At 31.3% G+C, this 16,300-nt stretch overlaps 4 protein-coding genes across 10 annotated transcripts; 1 reads left to right on the top strand and 3 right to left on the bottom strand.

Annotated features, from left to right (window-relative positions):
• Positions 1–1,249: 1,249 nt before the first annotated feature.
• Positions 1,250–5,040, bottom strand: Sax (type I BMP receptor saxophone). 2 transcript variants are annotated; one of them, XM_072014897.1, is made up of 7 exons: positions 4,953–5,040; positions 4,479–4,657; positions 4,156–4,396; positions 3,814–4,082; positions 2,766–3,406; positions 2,447–2,678; positions 1,250–2,332 (listed from the first exon to the last, which is right to left on the bottom strand). In XM_072014897.1, the coding sequence occupies exons 1-7, from the start codon at positions 5,017–5,019 to the stop codon at positions 2,195–2,197; spliced, it is 1,767 nt and encodes a 588-aa protein (XP_071870998.1). In that variant the 5' UTR covers positions 5,020–5,040; the 3' UTR covers positions 1,250–2,194. The 2 variants fall into 2 exon arrangements, with proteins under 2 accessions (XP_071870998.1, XP_071870999.1); XM_072014898.1 differs by having other exon boundaries at positions 4,479–4,670; positions 4,953–5,021.
• Positions 5,041–5,521: 481 nt separating this feature from the next.
• Positions 5,522–6,821, bottom strand: LOC139993308 (uncharacterized). Of its 2 annotated transcripts, none has more exons than XM_072014928.1 (2): positions 6,727–6,821; positions 5,522–6,275 (listed from the first exon to the last, which is right to left on the bottom strand). In XM_072014928.1, exons 1-2 carry the CDS (start codon positions 6,804–6,806, stop codon positions 5,696–5,698), a joined length of 660 nt encoding a protein of 219 aa, XP_071871029.1. In that variant the 5' UTR covers positions 6,807–6,821; the 3' UTR covers positions 5,522–5,695. The 2 variants fall into 2 exon arrangements, with proteins under 2 accessions (XP_071871029.1, XP_071871030.1); XM_072014929.1 differs by having other exon boundaries at positions 6,602–6,728.
• Positions 6,822–7,319: 498 nt separating this feature from the next.
• On the top strand, positions 7,320–8,958 carry Cypl (peptidyl-prolyl cis-trans isomerase-like 1 Cypl). Of its 2 annotated transcripts, XM_072014930.1 has the most exons (6): positions 7,320–7,399; positions 7,703–7,827; positions 7,962–8,095; positions 8,165–8,254; positions 8,417–8,524; positions 8,744–8,958. In XM_072014930.1, the coding sequence occupies exons 2-6, from the start codon at positions 7,757–7,759 to the stop codon at positions 8,857–8,859; spliced, it is 519 nt and encodes a 172-aa protein (XP_071871031.1). In that variant the 5' UTR covers positions 7,320–7,399; positions 7,703–7,756; the 3' UTR covers positions 8,860–8,958. The 2 variants fall into 2 exon arrangements, with proteins under 2 accessions (XP_071871031.1, XP_071871032.1); XM_072014931.1 differs by lacking the exon at positions 7,320–7,399 and having other exon boundaries at positions 7,724–7,831.
• On the bottom strand, positions 8,743–15,173 carry LOC139993303 (uncharacterized). Of its 4 annotated transcripts, none has more exons than XM_072014920.1 (15): positions 15,055–15,173; positions 14,066–14,215; positions 12,903–13,976; positions 12,705–12,773; positions 12,550–12,613; positions 12,271–12,333; positions 12,152–12,196; positions 11,808–11,957; positions 11,395–11,584; positions 10,919–11,070; positions 10,439–10,720; positions 10,035–10,224; positions 9,644–9,884; positions 9,424–9,498; positions 8,743–9,227 (listed from the first exon to the last, which is right to left on the bottom strand). In XM_072014920.1, exons 4-14 carry the CDS (start codon positions 12,725–12,727, stop codon positions 9,468–9,470), a joined length of 1,431 nt encoding a protein of 476 aa, XP_071871021.1. In that variant the 5' UTR covers positions 12,728–12,773; positions 12,903–13,976; positions 14,066–14,215; positions 15,055–15,173; the 3' UTR covers positions 8,743–9,227; positions 9,424–9,467. The 4 variants fall into 4 exon arrangements, with proteins under 4 accessions (XP_071871021.1, XP_071871022.1, XP_071871024.1 ...); XM_072014921.1 differs by having other exon boundaries at positions 13,697–13,976; XM_072014923.1 differs by lacking the exon at positions 11,808–11,957 and having other exon boundaries at positions 12,705–13,976.
• Positions 15,174–16,300: the final 1,127 nt, after the last annotated feature.

Raw genomic sequence — 16,300 nt, 5'->3', positions numbered from 1 at the left:
GCTATCTGCCTGTCTTTCCAGATTTCTCCCTGGCTGCCTGTTTGCCAGCATTCGGTTCGCGACAAACGTGCCAGGTTGGAATTATGTATCGTAAGGTAAACGAGTTAATTCCGTGTACAATGATCTGGTTTTCGTCTGGAATATCTAGATTAGCGATCGAGAATGAGAGGAAAGAAAAAAGAAAGCTCGGAGGACGATCGCGAAGCGAGTGTAATGCGTCGATCGATAAAAATCTCTATAAATCCGAAAGCGAGCTATTAAGGGGAAAAATGCTCGCCGCTCGTGCGATCGCGAAAGGCCTACAACTCCTTCGAGTTTGAGATTTCTGCTTCTATATACATAATTATTATTGTACATAAGCCTCGAAATGCGTTCGCGATCGGCTTCCTTTGTAATTAATATTGTATTAATAAGTGTGAACGTAATAGTTGTAACTATACGGTGAACGTGAATGCTTTAGCTGACGTTTGAAGCGTGTGTTAATCGACTTACGCGTATTATTATTGTTAACGATATACAATTGTATTTACTTTTATAAAATAATGTCGGATATTGTAATTAAAATTCTATACCGAAACCATTCTGTATCCACGAGAGACGAATAAATAAAACGATGAAAACGACCCATATCTCATCCGATCGATTTGATCGATTCGAAGAAAAACCCGCAGATACGTCGCTATCCCTCTGTTTATTTACATTCCCCTTCATTTGTCTACGTTTGAGATATAATCGTACGAAATACTTCTGAATTTTTCCAAATTCGCTTTTCTGAAAATAACAAGGAATAAGATTGTTAAATAGGATTGTAGAGGGGTAGAATTGAGGTTAAATGGTAAAGCAATTGAATTCCCTTTTAAAAAGTGATAATAGCGCGTCATCTGTTGATTAAGAAATTTAATACTTAAATTACTTGTTATTTCAATTTGATAACTTAAATTTGTAATGTATTGGCGTATTCTCCCAAATTTTTGATCTATTTTTCTTCGATATCTAATTTATAATGATTATTCATTAAATACTATTATTGGATATTTGTTATATCGATTATTTATTAATACTTTTCTCGCGACAATATTTTTGTCATAATAACATCTACATTTCATGGCAATTTCACTAGTTGATGTTGATGAACGATTCGACAAGAAATTTTCTAAGGAGAAAGAACGGATCTTTTTAAAAATAAAAAGCCAAAAGTGAAAGCAATCGAAATATTGATGAATTTCATGAATAAATTTTTTTACATGGATGACGATACACTAACTATGATTTTTATTACAAATCTTGTTAACATTCATACATGTCATATAAAAATAATATTATGCCGAAAAGATATATGTACTAATAGTCTCGTCTGTTTATTAACGTTTTGAATATATAGCTGTTACCACCTGCAAAACATTTCCTAGTGATTGATATATATGTGATATAAAAAACCTATTGTTATTTTGATAAAAATTTTGTTACCACTTATATTTATAGTTGCTACTACAATTATAACAACTATTTATTGAGTTATCAATTGTTATAGTTATTATGTTATAATTACAGTAAATAATCTAGCTAATTAAGCACGTTAATTATAATGAACACATCAATAATTCTCAGCCATTGGCAATGATAGATGATCGCATCTCTCTTTCTCTCAAGTAGTTTAAAAATTCTCTTAGAATAAAAATGATAGAAATTTCATTCATTACATAACAGAGTGGTAACTTATTTACCCAATTAAAATATCCGATATAAATGAATATTCATTTATACTAGATAATTTCAAAAAGCGATGAACATATTCTTCGCCAGCGTAGTTAGACTATTTGAGACGGCTGAGGCTTTACGGTACTAGAAACTAATAATAATAGTAATTAACAAAAAAATATTTCTTTTTAATTTAACTACTAAATACACTATACAAGGACACATAATATACTACACAAATATTATCCTATAAATCGTAATATACAATATTAGAATCATATGAAATAAGATTTCATTTCATTTTGCCTCAAGTATCATCTTTCAACTCAAGATAATTATAAATATATTTATAATAAAGTAAATGAGTAGCACAAACTTTATATAATTATCCTTCATTTTTGCAAAGAAGAAATAAATTTACAGAACAAGCCACGCAGCTTATTTTCTTCGTACTAATAAATATCTGCATAAAATAATACGTATCCATATATGCTACTTAATCAAGAGACAAATGGACACGTGTGTCATTAGCTGCCAGTTTAACAAGTGTTTTTTTTACTCTAAGAACAGGTAGTCGCGCTGCAGGTTTTCCATGCCAACATTCTTTCATTAATTTCCCCAAGCCAGCCAATGTCTGTAAAATATATATTATTATTTTGATATCTTCCTAAGCAAACAACCTTTTCGCGTTTCATTCTTTTAAAAAAAGAAAGTTCTAAAGCAAAAAATTAATCGATTAAATGCTTACTGGATCAGAATGCCATCTGTTAGGAAGAGGTGGTCTGTGTTGATCCAAACATACTAATTTTCGCATTTCTTCGATAGAAGGTTCTTGACTATTAGAAAGCCACTCAGAATATGGTGCTACATATTCTAATGCAACACCGTTACTTATACACCTCCTGCAAACTTCCCACAGTATCAATCCTAAACTGTATATATCAGCTCGTCTGAAGTTCTCCAAACATTCAACGTTTATCCTAAAGAAGTATTTTTAGTTTAGCGATTTAACGAGACAACTATTAAAAAGCTATTGTTCGAAAAATATAATTAAAAGTAATACATACGTTTGCTCGAGAATCTCTGGGCTCATATATCGTTTTGTACCTTGTTTTAGATCGATTCTATCTGTAGCCAAACGTTCTTGCGTTACAGCTAATGCAAAATCAGCAATTACACAACTACCATTAGTTTTAACAAGAATATTTTTAGATTTGAGATTACGGTGTGCCATGGCTGGTTTCCCTCTAGTTCCATGAATTTCTGTATGTAGATAGAGCAATCCATTTACAATACTCAAACAAATACTGAGTGTTTGATGATGTGTCAAAGAATGAGGTGTTCGATTTAAATAATCGAAAAGCGAGCCCATCGGGTGATAATGCGTCACTAGCCAAAGTTGAGTGCAACTTGCTCTACTTGTCATATCACTTCCGACGTAACCGAGAATATTATCGTGTCTCGATGGTAGCAATTGAGAATAAACTTCTGTTTCACGAGCCCAAGCTGCTTCATCTCGTGAAAAATATATTTTTACAGCAACATTTTCACCATGCCATATTCCTCTCCAAACTTCTCCACCAAATCCACCATTACCACCGCTACCAAGGCATTCCACTAATGCCACTTGTTTAGCTAATGTTCTTTGCACCAATAATGGTAAACCAGATCCTGACCCACTAGTTAAGCTTCTTCCATCCAAGTATTCCTATTTCAATATACAATTTATATAATATTTATGTTTAAAATATGAAAATTTCGAAATAAAGCAAAAGATGTAATAGGAAGGAAAGAGAATCAATTTTTATATTTCTGAACCTGAAATGAAATGAATTTTTAATAAGCATACAAATTTGTAGTTTAATTGCCTACATAAAAAAGAATTCAGAAAATATGTAACCATATTATACCTATATTTATGATTATTTGTTTAATTATTTTGTGTTTTCCTGAAAAAACTTATATTGCTATGTTTAATTGTATCTACATATAATAAAATTCTCTTAATGCCACAAATAGAGCTGACAATAAACATATAAATATATATATATGTGAAGACAGATTAGTCTATATTTGAACTTGAACAACTACTACAGGTAATATTTTATATCATACCTTTAGTGTACTATCACCAGCTGCAGTCGCTTTTAATTCATGAGAATGATACGTGGTGGATGTTGGAGAAGAAAATGAGAAATGTAGGATAGATGACTCCATTTCAGAATCTATAACAAGTTTATTACGCCTTGCAGCCAATGTCCTTTTTTTACGAGTCCTACATACCAATAAATAAAACAGCACTATTCCAGCAATAATACAGAATCCAACCACAGGACCCAAAATTGCCAATGTTAATTTAACTGCATAATCTTCTTCAACAACATCTAAAAAATGGAACGTAATTTGTACATAAAAGATATATAAATGAAAAGATAAAATTATGTGTATAATATTTACCTCCATTAAAGTCATGTAATATTGGAAATGGCCCGCCATTGCAAAAATCTGTTTGGCAACATTCAACATGATATTGTACACCTCGTGAGGGTCCACTTACATGCCTCTTTTTAGTAACACTTTGAATAATACGTGGTGGCAATTGCTTATTACATATTAATAACATTTGATCTATCGTCGAAGTACATCCTCTACTTACACTTTCTATACCATCTGGTTGTCTTACTCTAGATTTCCAACACTATTGAATATTAAAACATATATTACTTCCCTAATATTCTGTAATTTAATAACTTTCTATACAATATTACAAGAGATATTACAGTAACTGCATTATAGCAGATTTCAGAATATAAGCAATCTGGTCCCTCGCAAATATGGCATTTAAAACGTTGCTGCCCAGTCAAACTGCCATTAAAAGCCATAGTATCTATAGACTTTTGTGATTCTTCACTTTCAACAGAAAAATCATTTTCTAATAAAGAAAACTTCTCTTCTTCTCCTAAAAACGAGTCCTGTTAACCATTGAAATATATTTCAAGATATTATGAAGCATTATTTATAATTAGTGCATATGCACACTTGTATGCAGTTATTCAGATAAATGTGCATCAAATTGAATAATAATGCCAAATCAACAAAAAAAGATCAGAAAAAATTCAATTGAAAGAATAGCAATAAATGTGTTAGATGCTAGTATGAAACATTAAATAAGAAGAAAATAAACGTTTTGTTTCTGAATTGTTAGCTTGTCATTAGCATAAAGTATTTGTTTGATTGAAAAATACATTGCCCACCTGGACATAATTTGAGTGTCAACGATAATATAAAATATGTGATAAACATAAAATCCGCCATTGCCATGCACGTCAAAACATTGAGGAGCTAAAATGAAATCGACACTTTTTCAAAATTCTTTTTTATGCGTGTCTCTCTACAATGAAATTAAAAGTAACTTCTATATTTCTACAACATGAATGAAAAATTTAACATACATGCGATCAACATTGAATTGGCGGTATTTTATTTTCATATTAAAAAAAAGAAATATCTACAGATGTCGTTACTATCGTTTTATTCCGTTCATATGATGCGTCCAAATGCGTATATTGTATGTATATATATATACATATATAAAGTACATACACACACACACACACATATATATATGTAATATGGTTACCCTATAACATGAATTTAGCTTAATTTTGTTTAGTAATATCGATATATAAATTTGGAGCTAAATTTGAAATTATCAGTACATATGTACATATATGACAAGGAAACATCAAGGCCTGTTACATAATCGGACCACTAATTATTAATGGTACATACTTGTGACGTGATAGTTGAGGTCAAGACCAAATTTTAACTTTTATTTAATGTTTAATAAATATAATTAAAAAACAGTACATTAAATATCAATGTATGTGCATGTATGCAATGTGTACAATTTATTTAGTACCGATATTTGTTTAAATATTTCGCTAAATAAAATTAATACATATATTTAACATACTTTCAACCGTTCAAGAAACGATCATGTTTGATGATCGATAGCATTTTGATATCTTAGTATCAAATATTCAGCAGCCAATGTCATCTTTTGTATGTTACGATGTAATCCACGTAAATGCTTCTTAAAAGACTGTGCAGTAGCACTAACATTCTCATTTTCTGTTCCAAAATTATTTTCAATAAAAGTATCGGATTCTGAATTAGAGGAAGTATAGGTACTTTGCATACTATACATTGACGTACTACTCGAACTCCTAGCACGTTTTAATTTTTCTGTTGGCACAACAAAATCATCCTCTGTTTCTTGAAAATTATCCATACAATCCTGTGACCATAAGATCTCGATTTTCATTTGACTAATGACGTTATAAAGGTGATATAAATTCGTATTAGCCAAAGTTGCGTTGATAATAGAACTACGTTTGTCCCCTAACTGAATCCTATCCTGTGAATCGCCTACTGTTAAATCTAGAAGTCGACTGGGAATTAAAATTGTATCTTCCATCTCACACACTGTTTGAATAAATCGTTCCATGCTATTCAATATAGAAGTATTGCTAAATCCAATAACATCATGTTTGGATAATTTTTGAAGACATACCCTAAAACAGAAGTATAGATAGCGATAATGATTATAGGGAGCAAGTGAAAACATTATTGATTACTTCATAATTCAATGATCATAATGCATTTATCGATTAATGAACATAAAACGCATGTATTGTAACGTTGTTTCAAAATATATATATATGTATTGTATTAATTGAGTCCGTGTTATTAAATCATGAGAAAAAATTGCTGAATAATTAATATTTTTGTCTACATCGAACTTTCTATTTCAAATTGATTCTGCAATAAATTTATTTTTATTGTAAATTATTAGTCTACTGTAGATATAATTTATTATATTATAAATACTATCACTTACCCCTTGCATGACATTTCACAGTACACTCTAAATAAAATAAAAATAGTAGAATAAACACAATGAAAAGATAACTAGTGCATTCGATAAGAGCTCAAACAACAATAATATGAATGTACCAACTTTACCACTGTAGCAGAGTGAAAAAAGTAAATTCCAATGAATACAATGAGTATGATGGATAATGAAGTAAAGGTTCCCAGGTCATAATAAATATTGAAATTTCCTCCCAGCTTCAATTAACATATCTTATTTCCTGCAATATTGTACGATATTACAATTTTATACTCTACAAAAAAAGATAGATATTTGATCATTATAGAATGCCCCGTAAACTTGAACAGTAATTTAACTGATAGTGATAGGGTTTAGAAATTTTTCTTGTTTCATGATCTTACAATATTGCAGAAAGGCAATATAAAATAAAGTGTTTATCACAAAACAAACTGTAATTCAAAAAGCAAGCAACTAGTGACTTTAGTTTCAATTGTGACGAATAAAATGTTTGTATACTCTTTTGTATTAAAAAATGATTAAAAAGATTTGCAGAATTTAAATAATTCTAATTTTTTGATTTCATGAACAATTTCAAATTTCGTTTCTAATTCACATCTCGATATCACTGAATACAAAGCTAAGTTCATGCGATAGAGTAACAACATCGTGTTTATATATATGTTATACACACATGACATATGTATAACTGTGGTACCAAAATCAGTTGATTCAGGACGCTTATCCACAGCAGTTATCAAAAAGTAATTTTTAATTCATGTATATTATCGATATAATCGACCAACGGTAATTAATTATTATCTTACATAGATTATTGTTTAAAATTTATGCACAGTATAGAGTAAGTAGGTAGGTAATTGTTGTAAATGAATACATGTATTATGAATAAAATGATATAATTACTTGTTGGGACATTTTGTTAGAATTTATAAGGTTGTAAAGAGTAATGGTTATAAAACGTGAATTTTATTAGGATTATGAATATGCATTCTCAAATTCTACACGTTCAAAACTACAAAATTACAAATAAAAAAAGTTAATAACCTTTAATCTGTTGGAGTAAAATTTAGCCTTATTTGTTTTTAATAGATTACCCCTAAAGGGAGAATAAACGCTATATGAAATATCATTATATATGCTAATATGGCTCTCACAAATATATCTGGTATTCCTGATAAACACTGGCAACCACCGTTCGTAGCATTTGAAACAACGCAAGTATATACTAATTACCATTTTTATTTCTCTTTTGTTCTTTTTAATTTGGCAAAATATAATAATAATTGTAAAAATAAGAAAGTATATTACGATATTATGATATTTTAATTCAACCATTTCTTTTTTACAGTATGGGTGAAATAGTGATAGAACTCTATTGGAAACATGTACCAATTACTTGTAGAAATTTTGCTGAACTTACACGACGTGGTTATTATAATGGAACAAAATTTCACAGAATTATTCGAGATTTTATGATACAAGGTATATTAAATTAGTTAACAACTTCCGCTCATATTAGCTCGGAAAGTTTGATATTTTATCTTGTTTTAGGTGGTGATCCTACTGGAACTGGGAAAGGTGGTGTGTCTATTTATGGAGAATGTTTCGATGATGAAATACATGATGATTTAAAACATACCGGTATGTTTAACACAAATATCTTTATTTTTATGATTTATAAAAACTTGTGGGAATGACAAAATTATAATCTGATATTGTCATAGGATATTTCAATAAAACTTAAACGAATATATACCATTATCAAGTTTAATATTCTATGGAAAAACATTATATTGGATTTAGGTGCTGGAGTTGTTTCCATGGCTAATTCAGGGCCAAATACTAATGGATCACAGTTTTTTATTACATTAGCACCAACACAGTGGCTTGATGGAAAACATACAATTTTTGGTAAGTTTTAAAAATATATTTTGCGAATTATGCAATTTATGATCATTCAAAATATTTTTGCTGTTCCAATGATACAGAACAGAGAATGCAAATTATAGTTAATCATAGAAATTATAGATATTGGTGTTTCAGTTTGACATTGTACTTTAATAATTGCAAACATCAAAGAGCTTAAAAATATTTTTATTCTTGTTTACATTTTTTCTTTTTCATTAACAGGAAGAATCCATTCTGGTATGACAATAGTGAAAAGGATTGGATTAGTGGAAACTGATAAAAATGACAGACCCGTTGATGACATAAAAATTGTTAAAGGATCCATAAGGAATGCATAATAAAGTGAACACACTTTTGATGGTCTGTATTTATTACTTTTAGAACTTGTCTGCAACATAATATTTTGTACGTAATAAAATATTGGTCACATCTTTGTACTAGATTCCAAAATTCATTTTTTTCACTACTCGTACTACTCATATGGTACGTGTAAGTTTATTATAAAAAAGATACGTTTATAAAGAAAAGGTAGAAAATTCAGACTCACCCCATTCAAGCTTAATTTTTTTTCTAAGTCACTGTGATATTGTCCTTCAAAGAATGCATACTGTCAATTTTCTTGTATATGTATATCACCTGTGTATAGAACAGTTGCTTCATATGTAGCACAATTTAACATTCCATCTATCATAGTGTAATTTGTATTCTAATAATAGAGCGTAGAATGCTTTGATTATAATTGCCTATGCTTTTACACTTTGTATTGATAGTTTAACTAAATTAGTAGTACCATAACAAAGTATATTAAGACATAACACGTTGCATCATATTTACATATAATTGCTATGACTTTTATGCAACTTAATGGTATAATATACTATTAAAATATTCTAAATTGTTACCTTAATGTTTTTGCTGATGAAATATGCATGTAAATATACCACAATTACAGGCACAATGTACCAGGTGGAATGTAACTGAAAAAATAGTCATAATTTACATAAATACAACTTTTAATACATATTTAAACTAAATTATTTTTCTGTTCGTTCGATCGTTCGTAAAGCATTTCGATCTTCTATCGATCGCGGTTCGACAACCAATTTAAGTAAGATAGAGAACCTTTTATTATATGTAGTATTATCTTCCATAGGAGTGACTGGAAGTTGGTAAGGAGGTCTCTCACTCCATGGTTTTTCAACTTTATCCGCACACTCCACAGGCTGATAACTCAGCTGCATAACAGTTTCTGCTTCCATTGGAACATCTGGTAAGCAGCATGTACGTACTGGTGCGTAATTATGAATAGGTGTTAACGATTTAAGATCGTTCTCTAAGTAAGAAAGTCTGTAAGTAGTACAACCTGTAATCAATCAATCAAATGATCAAACTTTGTAGATTTATATATTATAATAAACAATAATAATATTAATATTATCCATTAAAAAATGTTAATAAATAAACCAATATTGCTACTGTTTATTAAAATAGACAATGCATTTGTAATACGTGCATTCGATAGGTGTACACGCAGGAACAAGGTTATCTGCGCGACGAGCATCTGGTTCTAATGGTATATTCTTCCATGTATAATCATGTTTTTGCGTGGTTACCTCTTGTATGGGCCCTCTACCTAAAAATTGTTTATCGCAAGGTATAATCGGAGGTTCTTGTTTAGCACACCAGTTGCCCAAGAAACTCATCTGAAATATTACACATACATATGTTACATATTCGTAATTATATATACATATGCGTATACATATACTGAAAGATATTGGCGCATATTCTTCTTAAGTATCTTTAAATATATAAATATCTTTACATTCCTAGTTGACTAATATAAAATATGACTTTTAGTGTCTTTTAAGACAATTTAAGAAACATTAAAATATTTAAATTTCATATCTTACATACTCGATGAATGGTATCATAAGATAGAGAACAAGGCGAAAACTGAATATTGTTAGGTTGCCGAATAGGAGTTCGCTTATCTCCTCCACAGCCAAAGTAACTCAGACGATAAGTTGTGTTATCCTCGGTGCAACAACCAGCATTTAGAATGTTATCAGTTGGCTGAAGTATGATTGGCGAACGTCTTTTTTCTGAATGTGGCCAATAACTTAATTTGTAAGTTGTGCACCCTTCCATCGGTTCGACAGGTGGCGAATATTCTTTTTTCTGCCATAAAGGTTCTTCCTAAAGAATACAAGTATAGAAGAAAGTATTGTTAGGAAAATATATATAAATGCGTATACATTGTACACTGAACAATAGATTTTTCGTGAAAGCGCATCGCTGGTTTTACCATGTATTATCCTTCGTTTGCAAAACCAGGCGAAAACTGGCTTGTTATGATAATACAAAATATTACATCTAAGATAATATGCTTACTACCTTCATAGATTCATTTGGCCAATAACTAAGTTTGTACGTTGTATGGTCTTCCATTGGAATATCTGGCTTAACATATTTTCTTATAGGAGCGTAAGATAGCGCAGGCAGATTACAACCAGACTGATAGTAGCTTAATTTATATGTTGTATCATCTGAAACATCAAATTTCGTACAAAAATTTTAATTAACTTGCAACGATACACCGTTACGGTACAAGCCGAGTCTTGAATTTTGTTAAAGTTTGTTGTGTAGGGTTGTTAGATCTCTACGAGACTCGTATCTATATGTAGGTATTAAATATATCCGTCGGCACAAGTAGAAGATAAACGTAAAGAATTGAAAAGGGAAAATATTTTATGTAAGAATAGAAACAATGGACGTGAAACATATACATATATATCTAGTATATGGTATGATGCATTTAACATTTGAATTAGTATTTACATGTAACAACTTCTAATGCTGCTTGTATTTACCAAGTAACGGTGCAGGTGCACAGTATAGATTATTCTCTGCTTTATAAGGTTCTATTTGTGGTATAGCCTTCCATGTATAGTCATGTTTTTGAGTCGTAACATCCTGTATAGGACCTCTACCAAGCCATTGTTTCTCACAAGGTATACAGGGTGATTCAGGTTTTGTACATAAGTGTTCAAAATAACTGTTCTGAAACAGTCGAAAATGTGTGCAGATATTACACATGAAAGAAATATCGAATAAAATTGAAAAGACAATGGCTAATCAATCTCAAGCGAGGATCAATAGATCTTTATTAGGACAAAGGGATTCGATGTACATTACTCGCTTGCAACAAATCATATAGTTTTGAATCCTGCATCGAATAAAAAATATATTTCCCACCCTAAAGTTATTATTTTTGTCGTCTTACTTTATATGTTGTTTCGTCTGATATTTCACCATCTCCGGTTACTAACCAATTTCGAGGCAGGATAGGATCCACGGGGGCACTCGGGCACTCCCAATAGGAGAGTCGGTATGTAGTGTTATTGTCCATCGGTATACCTGATTTCCAATAATGCTGAAAGAATATTTGTTAGGTGAATTGTATTATAATAAAGCGTTATCAAGAAAGAGAAAGAAATATCTTCAAGGAGTATAAACAAATGTGTAAGAAACAACCTGAAACTTAAAAAACTTTTGCAGTTTGCGAATAACGAATGAAGAATACGTAAAATATAAAGGTTATTATTTTGATTAAGGCTTTATACTTACACGAATTGGGGCAAAGGACTTTGGTACCTCTGGTTGCACATATTTCTATAGTAAATGGAATTGTTAAGGCAACGATCGTACAATATAAAAATAGTTATATATATTTTAATCGTACTTACATAGCATGTACGTTGTGGAGTTGTACAGCAGCAACAGCAGTTACAGCAATCATCGTGATTTATCTAAAAGACAGTTACCAAAATTGTTTTCTTAGTTTCGATTATTTAATATTATTTTGCATCGTTTCTATATTATTACTCTAAAAATCATTTCAAGCATTCTTTAATTGTAAAATTGATAATTGTTAAAAATCTGAAATATGGATGAAAGTTTTATTTAAGGAAATGATATATCATATGCATTAACCTAATCCGTTTCAAAGTTTCATTTCAATTTACCTTAATTTTACTTCTTTCCTCAATAACCGATTGTCGTCGTTGTTGTTGTTGCTTGCACTCAGGCCTACAATACGTTGTAATGTTAAGATGTATCGTTATTTGCAATAAATTAAATTTCAATGCAATTTATTATTTAAGATATTATGTCGGCTCACGGATTGATAGTACAGATCTGCATGATGATAACGGCTTTTCATAATAGGAAATAACGTTGCTTTCTGAAACTGAAAGAATAAAATATATTTTCATTTAATTAAAAGATTGAAAAAATATTAATATCAAAAAAGAAATAGTGGACGATTATATCAGAAGTCAGTGGTTTTATACTATATAGCATTGTAAAAAGTTAATACCATAGTAGGCTATGAAACGGTTTGCCATAATTTTTTAAGTTACATTATAAATGAAATTGTACGATGAAATTTTGTAATCAAAAATTCCTCTGGCATCAACAAATTTGTTCAGGTACAATTATTGCTCTCGCTTCTTTTTTTGCAACGGAAAGAAGTACAATTTGTCAGGCATAAAATTACAACATGCTACTGGTATCATTTATCGTTTCTCCTATTAACCGTACGATACCCGAGTGTTTAATCGTGAAATAATACGTAAAAGTCAAAGGAAGGCAATTAACATCCGCTGCGTACTTTTCACGGAAGGCCACTTTTGCGATAATCTTGAAAAGTAGAGGGTTCAGGCAATCAGGTCGCTTTTGCAACTTGCTATTTGAGAAAAAAATAATTAAAGAATTTGTTCAGAAGGAACGATTGCGTAGATTTTACAACGAAAATGATTTATTTGTCAGAATGAACGAGGACGCCTGACGCTCAATAAATACCGATGAGTGTACCGACCGGTTCTTTGGCAAAGGGATACGCGAGATCTGAACTCTGATTCACACTGTATGGAAGCCAGAGCGTTTCGCTTCCTCCTCTAAATTCGGGAAGTACGTTCCAAAAACTAAACGAGACACGAGAAATTTGGCCACTCGCCAAAAGCCCTGTGTAAACAGGGCGGCAAACAACAGTGGCAAAGTAATGATATGCGATTAAACTCAAGGCGAATTTTACTTTCCTTATAGTTACCATATGGAATGCGCACGATTTAACGAATTACAGAGTTCGCAGTTTTAATGTTTAAAACGTACATATTGGGGCAGAAAGAAAGATATTGAAGTTTATAACTAGGAATATTAGTTGACTATCAATTTATAGAACATTTTTGTTGTTTTGCTCAAATTACTGAGAAGTAGAGCTGCATTTTTATCGCAGCAGTCTTTTCTGTTGATAACTGATACTATAAATTAAAAGACCATGATTTGTCCAATCGGTAGGTGCGTTGTCCAAGAAACTCACAACTGGAGAAATTGTAACTTTATTTCTCTATCTCATTCTGAGAAATTTCTTCAGAGTTCTTTATGATTCAACCTGTAAATAATAAGAATTTATTTTATTTTGCGAGTACTATTTTTCTTAACAAACTTAATTAGCAACATAATATGGATATACGTACGTACTTATATGATATGTATACGTTTAACATTTTTCTCGCTTGTTATAATAAAAACTCAAGTATGTAAAAAGGTAAGCAATTTCCACATTACCACGTACATAACATGTTGTAGTAAATAATTAATGTTTGCGAATTGTGATTTCGTTATGTGAATCTATAAAGAAATAAATTACGTTTAAGTATAATCTGTTTAAAATATTTAAGACTTTTGTTTATAGAAATTAGAAAAAAATATGAACAACTATACCATATACATATATATATATACCATATACCATATATATATATATATATATGATATTGAATTGACCACTTTTTGTATGAAGCAGAATAATTAGGAATATATATCATCGCCGTTTAATCTGTTTAAAATATTTAAGACTTTTGTTTATAGAAATTAGAAAAAGATAGATCAAAATATAAACAACTATACCATATATATATGATATTGAATTGACCACTTTTTATGTGAAGCAGAATAATTAGGAATATATATCATCGCCGTTTTGCGTTTCGAATAAATATGTTTTGGTCTCGTTTGTATTGTGTAACAATTTGGCAATAATTTCTGTATTTTCCTATTAGTGTTTGCTAAATAGTTGCAATATGTTTGTAATAGTAAACCACCATCGATTTAAGGATCAGAAAAGGTTAGTATATTATAATGGTACTATGTACTTATAATACACCGATTAGATTATTTAGAAATTTATATTCATATATTAAAGTGAATTTATAAAACTATTTTATATTCTTTACACAATGCAAAAGAAAATAGACTATGATAATGAACTGGAGAAGAAAGCAAAAGTACTTTCGATATTTTCTAGAATCAAATTATTGCGACATATATATATTCAATATTCCAATATTGTTTATAGGAAGTAGAACGTTGTTGGCTGTGTTAGGAAAAAAACAAAAAGCATCAAAGCTCGATAACCTTACCGTGAAATACGGAAAACAATATGTAACGCGTTATTGAACTATACGTACGTATGATTTAAAAATTATTCCGTAAGCAGATTATTTCTGTCACAATATCGGCTGACGATTTTGAATCATAATAACTTCGCGATAGTTATCGTCCGCGATGACATCTGTTGGGAGCACTTGCGCGTGTAGCAACGCGCATGCGTATACTTGATCGAAACATACACCTTGTATAAATAGAGGTGGTGAAAGTTCACGCGGACAGTTCGCTGTGAGTAACAGTGTCGCGAAATTTATTGGTGTAATAGTGTATCTTCTTTGCACGCAGAGAAAGGTACATAGACGAGTCGTTGACTCTGTGTGATCTTCCAATCTATTCGCGTCAACGTATTATTACAAACTTCTCTGATCTTTTGATCAATTCAAAGTACTAGAGAAGAATACAAAAAAAAAAACAAAAATTACAAACAAGAAAAACAAAAAAGGCGACATGCCAGCCGACGTAGCGATGCATACTAACTTCCTGCAATTCAACCAGTCGAGCCTGAAGGACTCGAACGTGGATTCTTGCTGGAACACCGAGAACATGAGCGGTTATATGACCTTGATGAGTCCGAATGGTCATCGCCAAGGCGTGCAAGTGAAGGTCTACCGGACGAGTGTCGAGCATTTCGCCGTAATTTATCCACAGAAAAAGGTGTGCAGACCTTTGGGCGTGTTGAACTTGAGGAATACGATGATCGAACGTTATGGGGAGGAAGGATTTCTGGTAAGGCAGAAAGGTTTCGATTCGCCAATTGCGTTAACCTTTCTCATGGAAAACAAGAAGGAGCTCGATTACTGGGTGATGGCCTTCACCGCAAGAACGAGCCCTCTGATGCATCAGAGCAGTCTGCCGATAGTCGAGGAGGAAGAAGTCTAAAGATGATTTTCCATATAACCAGCACGTCGTGTCACATGTACCAGTGTCATTCACACGACGAGCGGCCGAAAGCCGCGAAATCGATCGATCCTTCTCCATCCCTTGGTAAGAAAGCTCGACAAAACGAAGAGTATTAATTTATTATATTCGGCTTCTGCATCTTCTCGACCCAACATATTTTCAACTCTCTATGTGTGACATATTCCATATATAATTTGAGAGCTGGTTTTCATCCGTTTGTAACGAGAGAGTTGCTCTTCCGGATTCCAGAAATATCCAGATATTGACGGAATAGAGACAACACCGGTCGTGGACCGACCTAATCCAGATTGGCGTCGAGAAAAAAAAAACAGGTCATAGTTTAAAAATATATAATGACTTGATTTA

The sequence above is a fragment of the Bombus fervidus genome, chromosome 12 (assembly GCF_041682495.2).
Source record: "Bombus fervidus isolate BK054 chromosome 12, iyBomFerv1, whole genome shotgun sequence".
NCBI lineage: Eukaryota > Metazoa > Arthropoda > Insecta > Hymenoptera > Apidae > Bombus > Bombus fervidus.
Note: the sequence above shows the minus strand (reverse complement) of the source record. Positions and strands in the feature narration are given on the sequence as shown.